This window comes from Sparassis crispa, assembly GCF_003851025.1.
Source record: "Sparassis crispa DNA, contig_000006F, whole genome shotgun sequence".
Lineage (NCBI taxonomy): Eukaryota > Fungi > Basidiomycota > Agaricomycetes > Polyporales > Sparassidaceae > Sparassis > Sparassis crispa.
In genome coordinates, this window is record NW_020939753.1 from 359888 (window position 1) to 371891 (window position 12004).

The 12004-nt window shown below is 52.3% G+C and overlaps 6 protein-coding genes across 6 annotated transcripts; 2 read left to right on the top strand and 4 right to left on the bottom strand.

Annotated features, from left to right (window-relative positions):
* Positions 1 to 826: 826 nt before the first annotated feature.
* Positions 827 to 1496, top strand: SCP_0701350 (predicted protein; the record flags this gene model as incomplete). The annotated part of the gene is made up of 2 exons (XM_027760065.1): positions 827 to 1355; positions 1417 to 1496. 2 exons carry the CDS (start codon positions 827 to 829, stop codon positions 1494 to 1496), a joined length of 609 nt encoding a protein of 202 aa, XP_027615866.1.
* Positions 1497 to 1911: 415 nt separating this feature from the next.
* Positions 1912 to 3202, bottom strand: SCP_0701360 (predicted protein; the record flags this gene model as incomplete). Its single annotated transcript, XM_027760066.1, has 6 exons — positions 1912 to 2128; positions 2179 to 2284; positions 2338 to 2392; positions 2444 to 2566; positions 2619 to 2735; positions 2795 to 3202. The coding sequence occupies 6 exons, from the start codon at positions 3200 to 3202 to the stop codon at positions 1912 to 1914; spliced, it is 1026 nt and encodes a 341-aa protein (XP_027615867.1).
* Positions 3203 to 3355: 153 nt separating this feature from the next.
* On the top strand, positions 3356 to 3998 carry SCP_0701370 (37S ribosomal protein S12, mitochondrial; the record flags this gene model as incomplete). The annotated part of the gene is made up of 3 exons (XM_027760067.1): positions 3356 to 3792; positions 3852 to 3925; positions 3979 to 3998. The coding sequence occupies 3 exons, from the start codon at positions 3356 to 3358 to the stop codon at positions 3996 to 3998; spliced, it is 531 nt and encodes a 176-aa protein (XP_027615868.1).
* A 234-nt stretch (positions 3999 to 4232) lies between these two features.
* Positions 4233 to 7679, bottom strand: SCP_0701380 (Meiotically up-regulated gene 56 protein; the record flags this gene model as incomplete). Its single annotated transcript, XM_027760068.1, has 8 exons — positions 4233 to 4698; positions 4757 to 5067; positions 5121 to 5690; positions 5738 to 6068; positions 6122 to 6372; positions 6436 to 6593; positions 6647 to 6842; positions 6903 to 7679. 8 exons carry the CDS (start codon positions 7677 to 7679, stop codon positions 4233 to 4235), a joined length of 3060 nt encoding a protein of 1019 aa, XP_027615869.1.
* Positions 7680 to 8147: 468 nt separating this feature from the next.
* On the bottom strand, positions 8148 to 9820 carry SCP_0701390 (Alternative oxidase, mitochondrial; the record flags this gene model as incomplete). The annotated part of the gene is made up of 11 exons (XM_027760069.1): positions 8148 to 8223; positions 8277 to 8483; positions 8531 to 8575; positions 8626 to 8701; positions 8750 to 8832; positions 8883 to 8947; positions 9002 to 9085; positions 9148 to 9265; positions 9334 to 9398; positions 9452 to 9576; positions 9634 to 9820. The coding sequence occupies 11 exons, from the start codon at positions 9818 to 9820 to the stop codon at positions 8148 to 8150; spliced, it is 1131 nt and encodes a 376-aa protein (XP_027615870.1).
* Positions 9821 to 10921: 1101 nt separating this feature from the next.
* Positions 10922 to 11432, bottom strand: SCP_0701400 (hypothetical protein; the record flags this gene model as incomplete). The annotated part of the gene is made up of 3 exons (XM_027760070.1): positions 10922 to 11047; positions 11099 to 11160; positions 11219 to 11432. The coding sequence occupies 3 exons, from the start codon at positions 11430 to 11432 to the stop codon at positions 10922 to 10924; spliced, it is 402 nt and encodes a 133-aa protein (XP_027615871.1).
* Positions 11433 to 12004: the final 572 nt, after the last annotated feature.

A 12004-nucleotide genomic window follows, 5' to 3' on the forward strand; every position in this document is an offset into this window, starting at 1 on the left:
GCGATGGCGCGTAGATAGACAGCTCGAGCTTGGTCGAGGCCGATATCAGAGTCACTTTCCGGAGAGCCCATCGGCCAATCCTAACCCTAGATTAAGGCTTAATCACGTGCTGTACTGTCGGTAACTTCCGACTCCCGCGAACATTCCCGCTTTGGTGATCGTTGTTCAACTCGACTGCTCTGGATAAACTCCTTTTTTTTGCTGTTCATATCACATCCTCCCATCGTGCTCGTAGTTAACGAAAGAAAAGGTCTGGCTTGAGTCGGCATATTTAGGTCAAGCAACCACACTTCCCCTGTAAGTTGTATCGTCGACCTGCGTGCAGCGACTGAACTGTCACTTCCGCTTATCATCATCATGCAACTGACTACTTGCAGCGTAAGCCCACGGAAGGACCAAGCGGGTCTCGTGTGCTCTATGTTCTGCAAATAATCTTTGCTTTAGCATTATTGGGCTTCGAGGTTAGCACTGATCGAAAGCAAGAACGCAGAGACGTCACTGCCGTACATTCCTGCTTGTGGAACTGGACTGCTGTGTTCATTCGTTGGCTTATCAGTACCGTGCGGAGTGAAATCCCCTGTCTGAGTACTGTTTTTCACTGTGCTGTAGGCTGACCGGGCCGCATTGAGAATGTAACGTTTATGTCCAGATTGTGGCTCCTGTGGCCACATAACAACGTGATCGCCACAAAGCGATAAACTCGGCTCTGCGTGCTTTGTACTATAAGTTCAACTCTCCTTTGACATCGTCTCTCCTTGCTTGCTACCCTCGCTTTGTGGCTGGCTCTCCTCATCGCAACCTCACCGTCATTTGTCTAATCATCTCGATGTTGTCTAACGTGAAATTTCGCGCCACTCCGGAGGGCGTCCCCTATGTCGTGGAATTTTCCAACATCAAGTTCGCCCCTCCTAAGTCCCGTTGGTCCCGCTCCTCCTGGACCTCGAGCACCACGACGTCCTCCGCGACCACAAGCGCAAGCAGGATCTCCGACCTCCCACCACCTCCCCCGCCCAAACCATTTCCCCGCGCGAAACAGAGCGGTGGCCACAACCTTCTCATCCGGTTCGGGCACCAGAACTCGTCCGAGCGTCGCAGGCCGCGAAGACTCTCGCCGAGAGAGCTCTGGGATATGAAGCGCGCGATCGCTGATGCCGTCACCGCGGCGGGGATGACGTCCTCTCCTGTGGAGAAGCACGACGCGTTGGGCGAGGCCATTTCCCAGCGCCAAGCTGCAATAAAGGTTGCCCCTCGCAACGCCGCATCTGGCGCCTTGTACGCCGGGACGTACGGACAGATGCTGGGAGCTATGAATTCTGCTGGCCTGGTCGCGACGGAGGTATCGGATGTCTGTGGAGGTACGTCCCGACTTCGCTACTAATCATTCTCCAAAGATGACAATTGTGGCCACACCTTCAGCGACCTGGCTAGGTGCCATTTTCGTGCCCAAGTCGAGGGGGGGCAACCTGCAGTTCTCGACATTGAATTTGTGGGCATAGATCCTTTTACCTCGTGAGGACCATATGGATCTGTGGATTCCCGATATACTCACCTACCGCTCAGATCCGCCCCTTCCTCGTAATTATTTGAACATTCCAATTTTCTTTAAATTTTATCAGCCAGGCAATGCGGGCCTGTCCCCGATTGCGCTGTATTTATACGTCGCCCTTGTGAAGCTCTGCTCTCGACTGGGAACCCTGGAGGATCCATGCAGAATTGCTCGCTTGTAGTTTTAGCGGTGTATTCTAGTGTAAACGTCTAAACCATGTAGCCATTTACGTCTGTCATCCAACCGCTCATTCTCAAGTAAACTGATGCTTTTATTGCTATACAGTCAGATATTCATATTCTACGTAGCAATCAGAGGGCCTCAGCTTTCGGCCCTCGAGAATAAATTCAGTGCATGCATGCACCTTACTCCACAACGTCTTCCTCGTCACTATCGTCCTCCCTCATTCTCTCTCGCCTCGCCGCATCCTTCGCCTTCTTTGCAAGCTCCTTGTCATCTTTCAAGTCATTCAGGCAAATATACTTGTTGCATCCCGAAGCGGGGCACTTCTTCGTCGTTGTGTGGCTCGGACCCAGGAATTCTTGAATGGCATCTGCAGAGAACGAGTGATGGCAGACCATACTGGTAACGTGTGAGGGCTTTTATAAATATGCAAGTACATAGATTCGTACGAGGTCAGAGGATTGACAAGGATCGTCAGCGTCAACGGACATCTGTAGTCCTGCGTTATACCGCCGACTTGCACATCGTCATCATCGTCACTATCGTCACCGTCCTCTACGACGACATGAGTATAGAACGCTACGAGGCGTGTAGGGTAGTCAACGTACCTCGAGGAATCATGTCTGTGAGCGGTGGCATCGCCGTGTCCGGATTTTGCACTTCCTGTGAACACCAGCGTCAGCGTTTCAGGTCAAAGACACTACCAAGACCTACATAGATCGACGATTTGAACTTGACGTAGTCGTCGTTCTTTGCGTACTTCTGTCGTGTGGTCTTATTCTTGTAGGCATTGAGCTTGTTTTTCATCTCTCGCTCGTAGCGTTCAACTACATCAGTCTGAAAAGATGTCAATGACCTCATTTCACAACTAGGGAGACTAAAAGCTTACAATGTCTTCCTTCAGATTCACTTTCTGATTGATCTCATTCAGCACAATCTCCTGAGCAGTTAATTCACTGTCTGCATCAATAAGCTCTCTCATTGTAGTGTCGAGATCCGACAGGACCTGTTAAACGGTCTTTGTCAGTAGCGTAGCTGACAACAGGAGGCCTCTACTTGACTCACCTTCTGGCTCTTTTCACCTTCCCCAAATTCAGCCACGGAACTGGCCACATCCGTGATGAGATTAATTGTGCCACCACGGACAGCTTGCCGCGTCATAGACCAGTCGCTGGCCATCCCAACGAGCTTGACAGCTTGTGCCTTTCCCAGTGGCTGGTCGCTGAAGTTCTTCAACGGATCCTCGAATTGTTCTTCCCCATCGTCCTCTTCCTTATCATCTTCTACATGAATATTTGGCTTTTTCTCCTTCTTCACCGCTTTAGCGCGACGCCGTGGCTGATCGTCGTCGCTGTCCTCGCCGTCGTCTACGTCCTCCCGTTCAGGTCGACGCGAGTCCTCTTCCTCGATGCCGTCAGAAAGGTCTCTTCTACGGGCATTGTTTGTACGACGCGATGAGCCAGCGACAGGCATAACAGGCGATATGCGGCGGGTGGCGGCGGCGGCGACAAACGCGTCAAATCACTGAAGTCTGCTCTGCATTATCTGGTCTCGTGACTTGCTCTAGGGCCGGTCAAGACGCGGACAGTACCAGCACTCGACGTCAAGTTCACATTGTCGAACGAAATGTTGTCATTCCTGCGGTTCGCCGGCCAAGCGCACCGACATTGGTCCTCCCCGCTCACCCAGGTGCACCGGCTGTGGTCGTCCTCACTTCTCCACGTCTGGCGAAATCCCACTGTGTCCCTCCAATCCCGTCTCTTCCACCCTTCCCACCCGGCCGCCGTCACGCTCAACCAGGCGACTAGACGGAAAGCTCCCAAAAAAGTCAGACCACCAAAGTCGCCGCTGCTTTTCGGGAACACGCAAAAGAAGGGCGTCGTCACCAGCATCTATGTCCTGAAGCCGAAGAAGCCTAACTCTGCCAAGCGGAAGGTCTGCCGTGTGAGGCTGAACACGGGCAAGACAATTCAGGCATATCTCCCTGGAGAAGGGCATCGTCTGCAGGAGCATAATGTGGTCCTGGTAAGGGGTGGTCGTACACAGGATCTTCCAGGTGTGCGGTACGTACCCATACTCGTTGAAATCGTGGAGTAGAGATTCAAGCGGTATATTTTGTCAGGTATAAGGTGGTCCGAGGAGCGCTTGACTTTGGGCCTGTGGTGAACAGGACGTCCTCGCGAAGTAAATATGGCGGTATGTCGCACGGTTCACCCAGGAACTGCTCAGGCTGACGTCACGGATGTTAGCCAAGAAGCCAAAACAATAATTTCGGCGACTCGTAGAGCTCGAGGAACTACGACATTCAGTGCGCTCGTGGCTACACGTGCACCGGCTGCCGCAGATCAACGTCTTCACGGAGCGGGTGTCGCTGTTTATCATTGCACTCGTTCATTTTACCTGCATGTTTGCATACAGGATGGCGACAGTTCATGCTCACAGTACACACGTAACACATATCTCCATCCAGAATCTGATCAAGTTAAGGCTGGTGAACACCTAATTAAGGCTTCAGTAGTTGACCTGCCTCCCTCAATCTATCCTCCCAAGTCTGAGAAGCTCGCACGACCTTCTCGATCGCCGAGTTGATGGCCCACACCCAAGCGTCCCTCTCCAGCTTGCTCCTAGTCCGAAATATCTCCAGCTTTCTCTTACCAGACAGCGGGGGTACTTCGGCAGCAGGCCCACCGGGGCTCAGCGTGTCGGTTCTCCCAGATTTCCGATACCACACCAGGAATAGGGTATCTTCCTCTGAGTCATCTGCCTCCAGCCCGTCTTGATAACGTCGAGCGGCTGGCGGCGTGTTGGGGTCGTATTGACCGTCCGGCAGGTATTGTGCAGCGAGGTAGCCAGAGCACACGTACGCGTCCAGAAGGCTGATTACCTTGTGTTTGCGATGATGCAGCGACGGTCTGCCCGTGATGCGATACTGAACGAGGTTGCCCGAGATGAGGACGAGTTGCATGTGTCTGCAGCCGCACTGATTTCTCGGTCACTCTGCGGGAAACCAGAAGATGAATTACTTACAGGTACTGTCCCCGCAGACCTTGGCGCGCATAAATCTTGCCGCACTTGAGGAGAGGACGGCAACCTTCCAGGACGCACCAGTTGAAGAAAGAGCCGAGTTCCGGTAAGGAGGTGTCTGGATCGGGGATAGGCTCTGGCGGAGAGTCTTCATTCTCATCGATGCGTCTCTTCGGTGTGATACGCTCGCGTCCTGTGCTGAAGTGGCTTATGTCCATCTCCTGGCGCGCGTCTACCTTGTGTCGTTTCTTCCAGTACGAGACAAGCGGACGAAGGCGCACGATCCACTCCAGCGCTGTCTGGCAAGAGTATGCCTGGAAATTGTGCAATCAACAAATGAGAGAAGAGAATATTCGAAAGCAAGTACCTCAAATCTGACGACGTGTCCCGTCATCATGAGCAGCTCGAAGGATCTCCTCATCCGCAACGTAGACTTGTCATGGGCGTTCGCCATACCTTCGTCTCCGCCAGCATCCTCCTCATCACTTTCTGATCTCCCCACATCCTGCCAGAAGTCGCCCGTGTCCTCCCAACTCGCTGCCTCGCTTTCAGGTGCAGCGGCATGCTGGGGCACTAGCTGAAATGCCCTTCGCACAGCTACGATGCCCCTCAGATCCGTCATACCGGTAGTATGAAGTACCTGTCTCATTCCTCGCTGCACTTCTGCCCTGCGGATAGCGTCGACGTCATCGATTCCGTACCGATTCAGAGTAAGATCGCGGGGCAGAGGATGATTCGCATGTGACCGATTAACTGCAAACAGATAGCCACCGTGGGTCGTGAGGTACACGGCCTGCCTAAGCTGTGAATTCGGCTTGACGCGTTCCAGGTAGCCCTCCACCGCAGGTGGTTCGTCCAAACGAGTGCCGTCATTAAGATGCAGGTGGGAAGGTAAATGCTCCTTCAGGCGGATCTCCAGATGCGATGCTCTCCTAGACTGCACATATGTCAATCGATGCTGGGAGGCTACGTCAATGCGCTGACCTGCTTCAAAGCTAAGCCGCACAGTACAGCCCATTCTCGTGGCTTCCCCTGCACGTCGTCTAGCTGCCACACCCAATCCAGGCTTGTCTCAAACCGCCATGCCATCTCCATCCTGGCCCCTTCCGCTAACTTATCCTCGATTAAGGTCTTATATTCGTGCACGGTTTTCAGCCTGTGCTCACATAGGCTGATTATGTTCTGCTTATTGAACACTGTATAAGCTGCAGCGATGTCCGCGCCGTCGTAGTGGGGTATATCAATACTGATGTGGGTATCTATAGCTGGGCACCGTATATCGACATACGGAGGCAGCCGACCTCCCAGATGTCGCCTGTCACACTTTTCAACATTGATACGCATGGGCAAACAAGGCTAGAACCATACCAGAGCTTCCATATCCAGTCAATTGCCCTGGTGCGGCTTTTATGCTTGAAGATAAAAATGTTAGTGCCTCCCTTTGTCCCAAGGAGATGCCGAAGCCGTTTCGTGTCGCTGTGCGGCGACGTTGGCGGACAGAGAAGACAGAACGTTGAATCAACGAAAGAATATAGAGACAGCCGTGTTTGAGGGGAGCCTAGAGGAATGACGTAATTTAGCTCTTTACGACCAAGTAGCCAGTCCTTGCCAGGGGTAAACTGTGCGAAGCGGGGTCCGTCAGTAGAGCCGCTCAAGTAGAGTCTTGCGTAACAAGCACGCACATGGTCCTTGTACAACTCCAGTCTGTCCTTTCGCCAAGCGACGATGTACTCGATCCATCGCTCGTTCTCCAAATTCCTTGTTGTACGATGATGCGATTCGTCAAAATTGGGCGAGGGGAGTGGTTGTTCTGAATAGCACATTCGGACAAACATCCGATCTGCAAGCGAGTATCAGAAGTCATTGGATAATTGATGAGTTGGTACTAGCCACCTCTCATGATGACTTCTCCCCATTCGACTTGATTCTCTGCAGTAGCTTGTTCAGCAGCGCCGGCACTTGAATCCTGTACAGCTTCTCCACTCCGAGCAAGAACTTTCAGTGGAGATATTGGACGTTCATCCGCGGATACTTCGGAATAATGAACCATTCTCGCTTTTCCCTTGTTTAGAGACGAGACATTTGTTTCCTTTGGTGCACCTCATGTCAGTGGGGTCATAAGAGAAAACAAAATCCAACCCAGACATACCTCGAAAGGGATTTGACCAGGTCGTTCTTGTCGCACATCAAGAGAAGATCGTAGCAATGGAGTGGAGGAGTTGGCACTGTTTGGTCCAGCCAACTTGCTGTAATTGAGTAGTTGCTTCCCCGATGATGACGCATTGTTGTAACCTTGACTGCTTTCACCAGCAACTAGAGATGGCAGCCTTCCACTCTGAGGTGTTCTAGCGGCACTGAAGCAAGATGGAGCCGTCACGAACGTTTCTGGACCGGCAGAAGGAGCCGCACGCCGGGAGGATGCGGCCTCAGCAACTGGGCTGGCAACTTGCTGCGGAGGGCTGTCTGCGAGGATGTTCATGCCTAGGAAGACTCCGATATCAAAAGAGGTTCCAATCCACTGCGTAGCGGGTCTTGCAGAGTCCTTGTGCTCGCTGCGCACCTTTCCCCACTCGCTCTCCCTCCACCGCTGTACCATCTCCGCGCGAATGTGCCTTTCCTTGTCCTCGTCCCAGTCCTCTCTCCTCCCTCCGTGCCCGACGAAGAACTGGAACGCATGGTGGTGGATCGCGTCGTGGAGACTGGAGTCCGAGTCGTCGTCACTGGTCTCAGAGCCGTTTGCGCTGGTAGTGATAGACTTCCTGCATGCCCTCTTCCGCTTCCCCTTAGATTTGAGCTCAGCTGAAAGGGCTCGCTCAGGCAGTGGCCCAATGAATCTTCGACGATGCTCGTGCAGGTCAGACCGCGTTACAGCTTCCAATGTCGGAGTAATTGTGATGGGAGGTGGTATGGATGTTGGAGAGGCCATGACTCATCAGATAATAATAGTAAAAAAGCCAATGGGAAAGGATGCGACTCGTCGAGTGGTTGGTATGTAGTTGAGTTGAATTTGAAGTGTGGCATTCAACAAGCGTGATGCGCGTCATCGCTTCCAAATCTAGATCCACTTACCTCGCTGCCAGTACTCGCCTTCAGAGTTGTAGGTCCAATATGCATGGCGCACCGCCTGTTCGCCGACAAGTTCGGGGAAGAACATACAACAAGTGCTGAGTAGAGATACAGACAGAGGCTATATTGCAGGATTATTGACAAATCTGCTAGATATGCTACGGTACCAATGTCGACGGAAAATCCATGCTCCTACACATGCACGTTTCTTCATGATTAGTACCAGATAACTTAGTATTACAACGGTGTAATGGAGTGGGGTGTAATGCGAGTCATGCGGCGAGATGAAGGCGAAAGTAAAAATGAATGTGGCGTAGAAGTCGACAATTTACTTCGGCTCTCGAGCTTCTTCAATGAGCTTGTGTGATTCCTGGACGTAGTGCTCCGCCTCGTCTCGCTTGAACCTACCAAAGAGCAGTCAGAAATGGCAACCTCAGAAAGCGGAGAAAGCACTCACTCAAGCTTGGTGGCCTTCACGAACATATCGGGCTCACGGAGTGCGAAGGGGTTCACATCCGACCCGTGGTTCAAGTTGGCCAAGCTGTGGTTTACGAATCGGTGCGTACTCTCGTCGCTCCTCACTGCATAGATCACATCGATGATCTTGGCGTCGGGCTCTAGACGCCAATAATCCTTCGAGATCTCAGGCGCTGGGAGGTTCGTCCTGCAGTATTGTTAGATGGCGGACAAAGGACAAGCAAGTGGACAAACCATCCCGGCAGACGATTGGCTTCAATTTCCTGGATGCAACGAGTACTGTGACGATGTGTCAGAAGGAACGGGGGAGATATGTATGAAGTACTCACTATGTAACCACTGCTTCCTCTTCGAGGTGCCCCACGAAACGATGACACGTCTTGGGCGAGATCATGTAACACAAAACTGCGTAATATCAGAATCTTTCTAGCACGATACGGATGGACGACGTACAGAACGCATTGTAGAAAACACCCTGGGCACCGAGGACCATAGCGCGGAACCAGATGGAGGGCTTGCGCAATGTCATAAATGTCCTGACATAGGACGTGAATGGTCATCCAAAGGTGCGATACTGTGGACTTACATGAGATGCATACGCTCGTTCTCTGCTTCTTCCAGAAGGGTATGAATCCAACCCGAATCTCGTCTCTGCGACACAACGTCAAGGGAGGACTGTGAGATAAAGCGGGAAGTTTTACACACCATAAGACGAAGACTCCTGAGGTGACGGAGGGTTGCAGCTACCATGCCCGGTACAGCAGCGATACTCTCCAAGAAGAGGATACGCTAGAGAGAGCAAGGTATGGGTTAGTTCAACGGCAAGATGCCAATGAAATGAAATGACCTACTCTCAGCCAGCCACGCTCGTCCATAATGTAGCCGCGCTTTCTCAATTCTTCTAGAGTCATGGCAGAATTGGGCGGAATGGGCTTGTGCTTGTAGCCCGACGCAATGTCAAAGCTCCATCTATAAAGGGGAACATCATAGCTTAGCACGCTTCCCAATTATTATCTCTATAACTAAGGCCAACGCACCGTAACAGATGCACGAAAGTGGCAGCGACTTTGTCGGAAAGAGTCTTCGCTTCCCTATGCATGATCTGACGACATGTTCTTCGATCATCGCTCTCAACCGTACAAATGACGTACTAACCTGAACAGATCGAAGTTCCTCTGGGGTATACACCGGATGAAAGAGTACCCAGTCTCCGCGAACCTCTTGAGGCACGGTGCTGACTGCGTCGTGCTTGATCAATGCACCAGTCTGGGGAACGTCCTCTGCGGGGAGGTCTGAGCATCACGCCATCCTGAACGCAAAACGCGCAATCAACTCACTTCTATGGGCGCCCTCGACCCCGGCCGCGGCCTTAGCGTCGGCAGACTTGCTGTCTAGAGCCGTAGGGCTCATGCGAGCCAAGCCCGACACGAAGGTGCGGCGTGGCGCCCGACTGACGGTCTGCACGAGCAGCCCACGACGCACTAGCAAGTGAGAGGATGGTTGCAAGACGGTCGTTCTGAGCATAGCTGTCTAATTGTTGAACTTGTGTTAGCACCCTGAGTGGTTATATATGCCCTCCTTTAAAGCTCACCCGCGTCCTTCCGAGTGCCCGCCCGAAGTGTACCGTGATATTTCATTGGCCGGCGTGGAACTGCCCCACGGGTGGAGAGACAGGATGATGGATACTGGAGGCTAGAGGCATCTGGAGGGTCGCAGGTAGACAGGAGGCTAACCCAAGTTTGTTGAGGAAACTCGATATCAGGTGAAAATGGGTAAGATTTGATCGTTGGAGGATTGGACCAGTGCTGTCCAATCAGGATGAGTGAATGACTCTCGTATGGCTGTGTTGGGCCCGCTCTACTGCGCAGGATACCAGAAAAATAGTCGCCCCAAAGGTATGTTTCGCATGAGGCCTAATTCAGAATACCATTTGCAGCTTATTAGTAAACGCCCGGATATCGTCCCGCATATTCAACGGCTATACTTGCATTGGACTTCATAAATCCTCCCAACTTTCGGAACTTACAGGATCCATTGATGGTGTAGCGCCGTTGTCCAAGGCGCTGCAGCGGAATAATGGAAGGGCGTAGAGACTGCGAAATCCATGACATCAGCGAGAAGCTTCTTGATTCGTTCGGCGTTTACCGAGGTCTAGCGCTCAAATCAGAACGGCCTCAGGCTCTAAATCTTATTAATGGCATTGAGGACTGCGGCACGCACCATGTACTCATCGGAAGATACAGCTGGTACTACTGTAATCCAAGCGCAAATTAATAAAAGAGTACGAGACGGACAGCAGATCGCGTGCTGTCTTTGCAATGAAAAGACCGCCTCCAGGCCGTTCCAAGGTAAAATTTCGCGAACCTCGGAGTCTACAACTGACATCGCAACTGCTATTTCTGATCATGAGCATCACAATACAGTAATACGATGGCCGTGGCCGTAGAATGGAATCCGTGAGACCGGTTGGCCGTGAGTTATAGGATCACTCGGTGTGCCAGCTCGTGACGCTCCGCTTGACAAAACGAGCTCACCACAAGCTAAAGGAGGTCTGAGGGTTGTAAGAAAGCGATGAAGTGCTGTGAGAAGAGAATCAATGGCGACTTACAGCGTGTTAGTCTCTCTTCACTGGCGCTCCGATGTGTGCGGGCTATCACCTTGCTGCGTGTCGTTCAGCACCGTCGCTGCTTCGCGCTCAGCAGGTGTCAATGAGAAGAACGCGGCTTTCTGCCCGTCCAACCACCTTCTTGCCTGCAGATAGTTAGAAACACGTTAGCGAATCTGACGTTCAAGGCAGCTTACCGGCATGAAAACATGTTCTCGCTCGCCAAAGTCAGCCACGAAGGTGGCATATAGTATGATCACTAAGAGATTGCCAGCGCGTTCAACAGAATAGCCCCGACGAGGCACTATGTGACGTACTTGGGATTATTGCGACGTTGGCTACTTTCATGACTGTGGATCCCCACGATGGACGAGGGTCCACAGGTGAGTTCAGCTCAGCCCATGATTGAGATGGTTTGTCTGAAGCATTTCGGCGTGCACTTAAGGGTAATCGTCGTCGTGTTTGTGCTGAGACTACGGAAGGATTGATGATGCTGCGCAAGAGGCCGGCGGGAGGGGTTCGAGATGGCATACCACACAGGTGAGTCGGGTTTATCGACGAAAGACGTGTGACCTTTCGACTGGTTGACTGATGAGCGTGGACTCAGAAAGTCCGAGAAGACCGGCAACAAATAGATGTAAACCCGCACGCGTTACGCGCGTCGCGTCCGAACGAACGGAAATTGAGGCAAGTACTTATCCCGACTCAGGGTCTCCCATTTGGTGAGGCCCAATGCCACGACGCCTTCTGCTTACAAGACGAGTGACTGGCAGAAAACACGCAGAACGAAAAAGTCTTTCAAACTCGATTTCCGAGTCCGACTCGGTCCTCGGTGTTGTCCCGCTGTTACGTCACTTGCGAGGGTACGACTGAAACCCGATCTCGGGAGAAGGCTGGTCAACTGCACCAACAGGATAGCGTGCAGAGTCCGAGAGACGGAGAGATTGCGGGGAATACCGCGGTAGAGCTCCAGCACTACAGTCTACAATGTTGGTGACTGATTTACCACCGTGAGATTCTTCGGCGCCCCGGGCAGTGTCGCGGATCGTTAAACAGGGACGCTGAGAGTCTGAGTTCGGAACGGCATGAATCCCGGATTATGT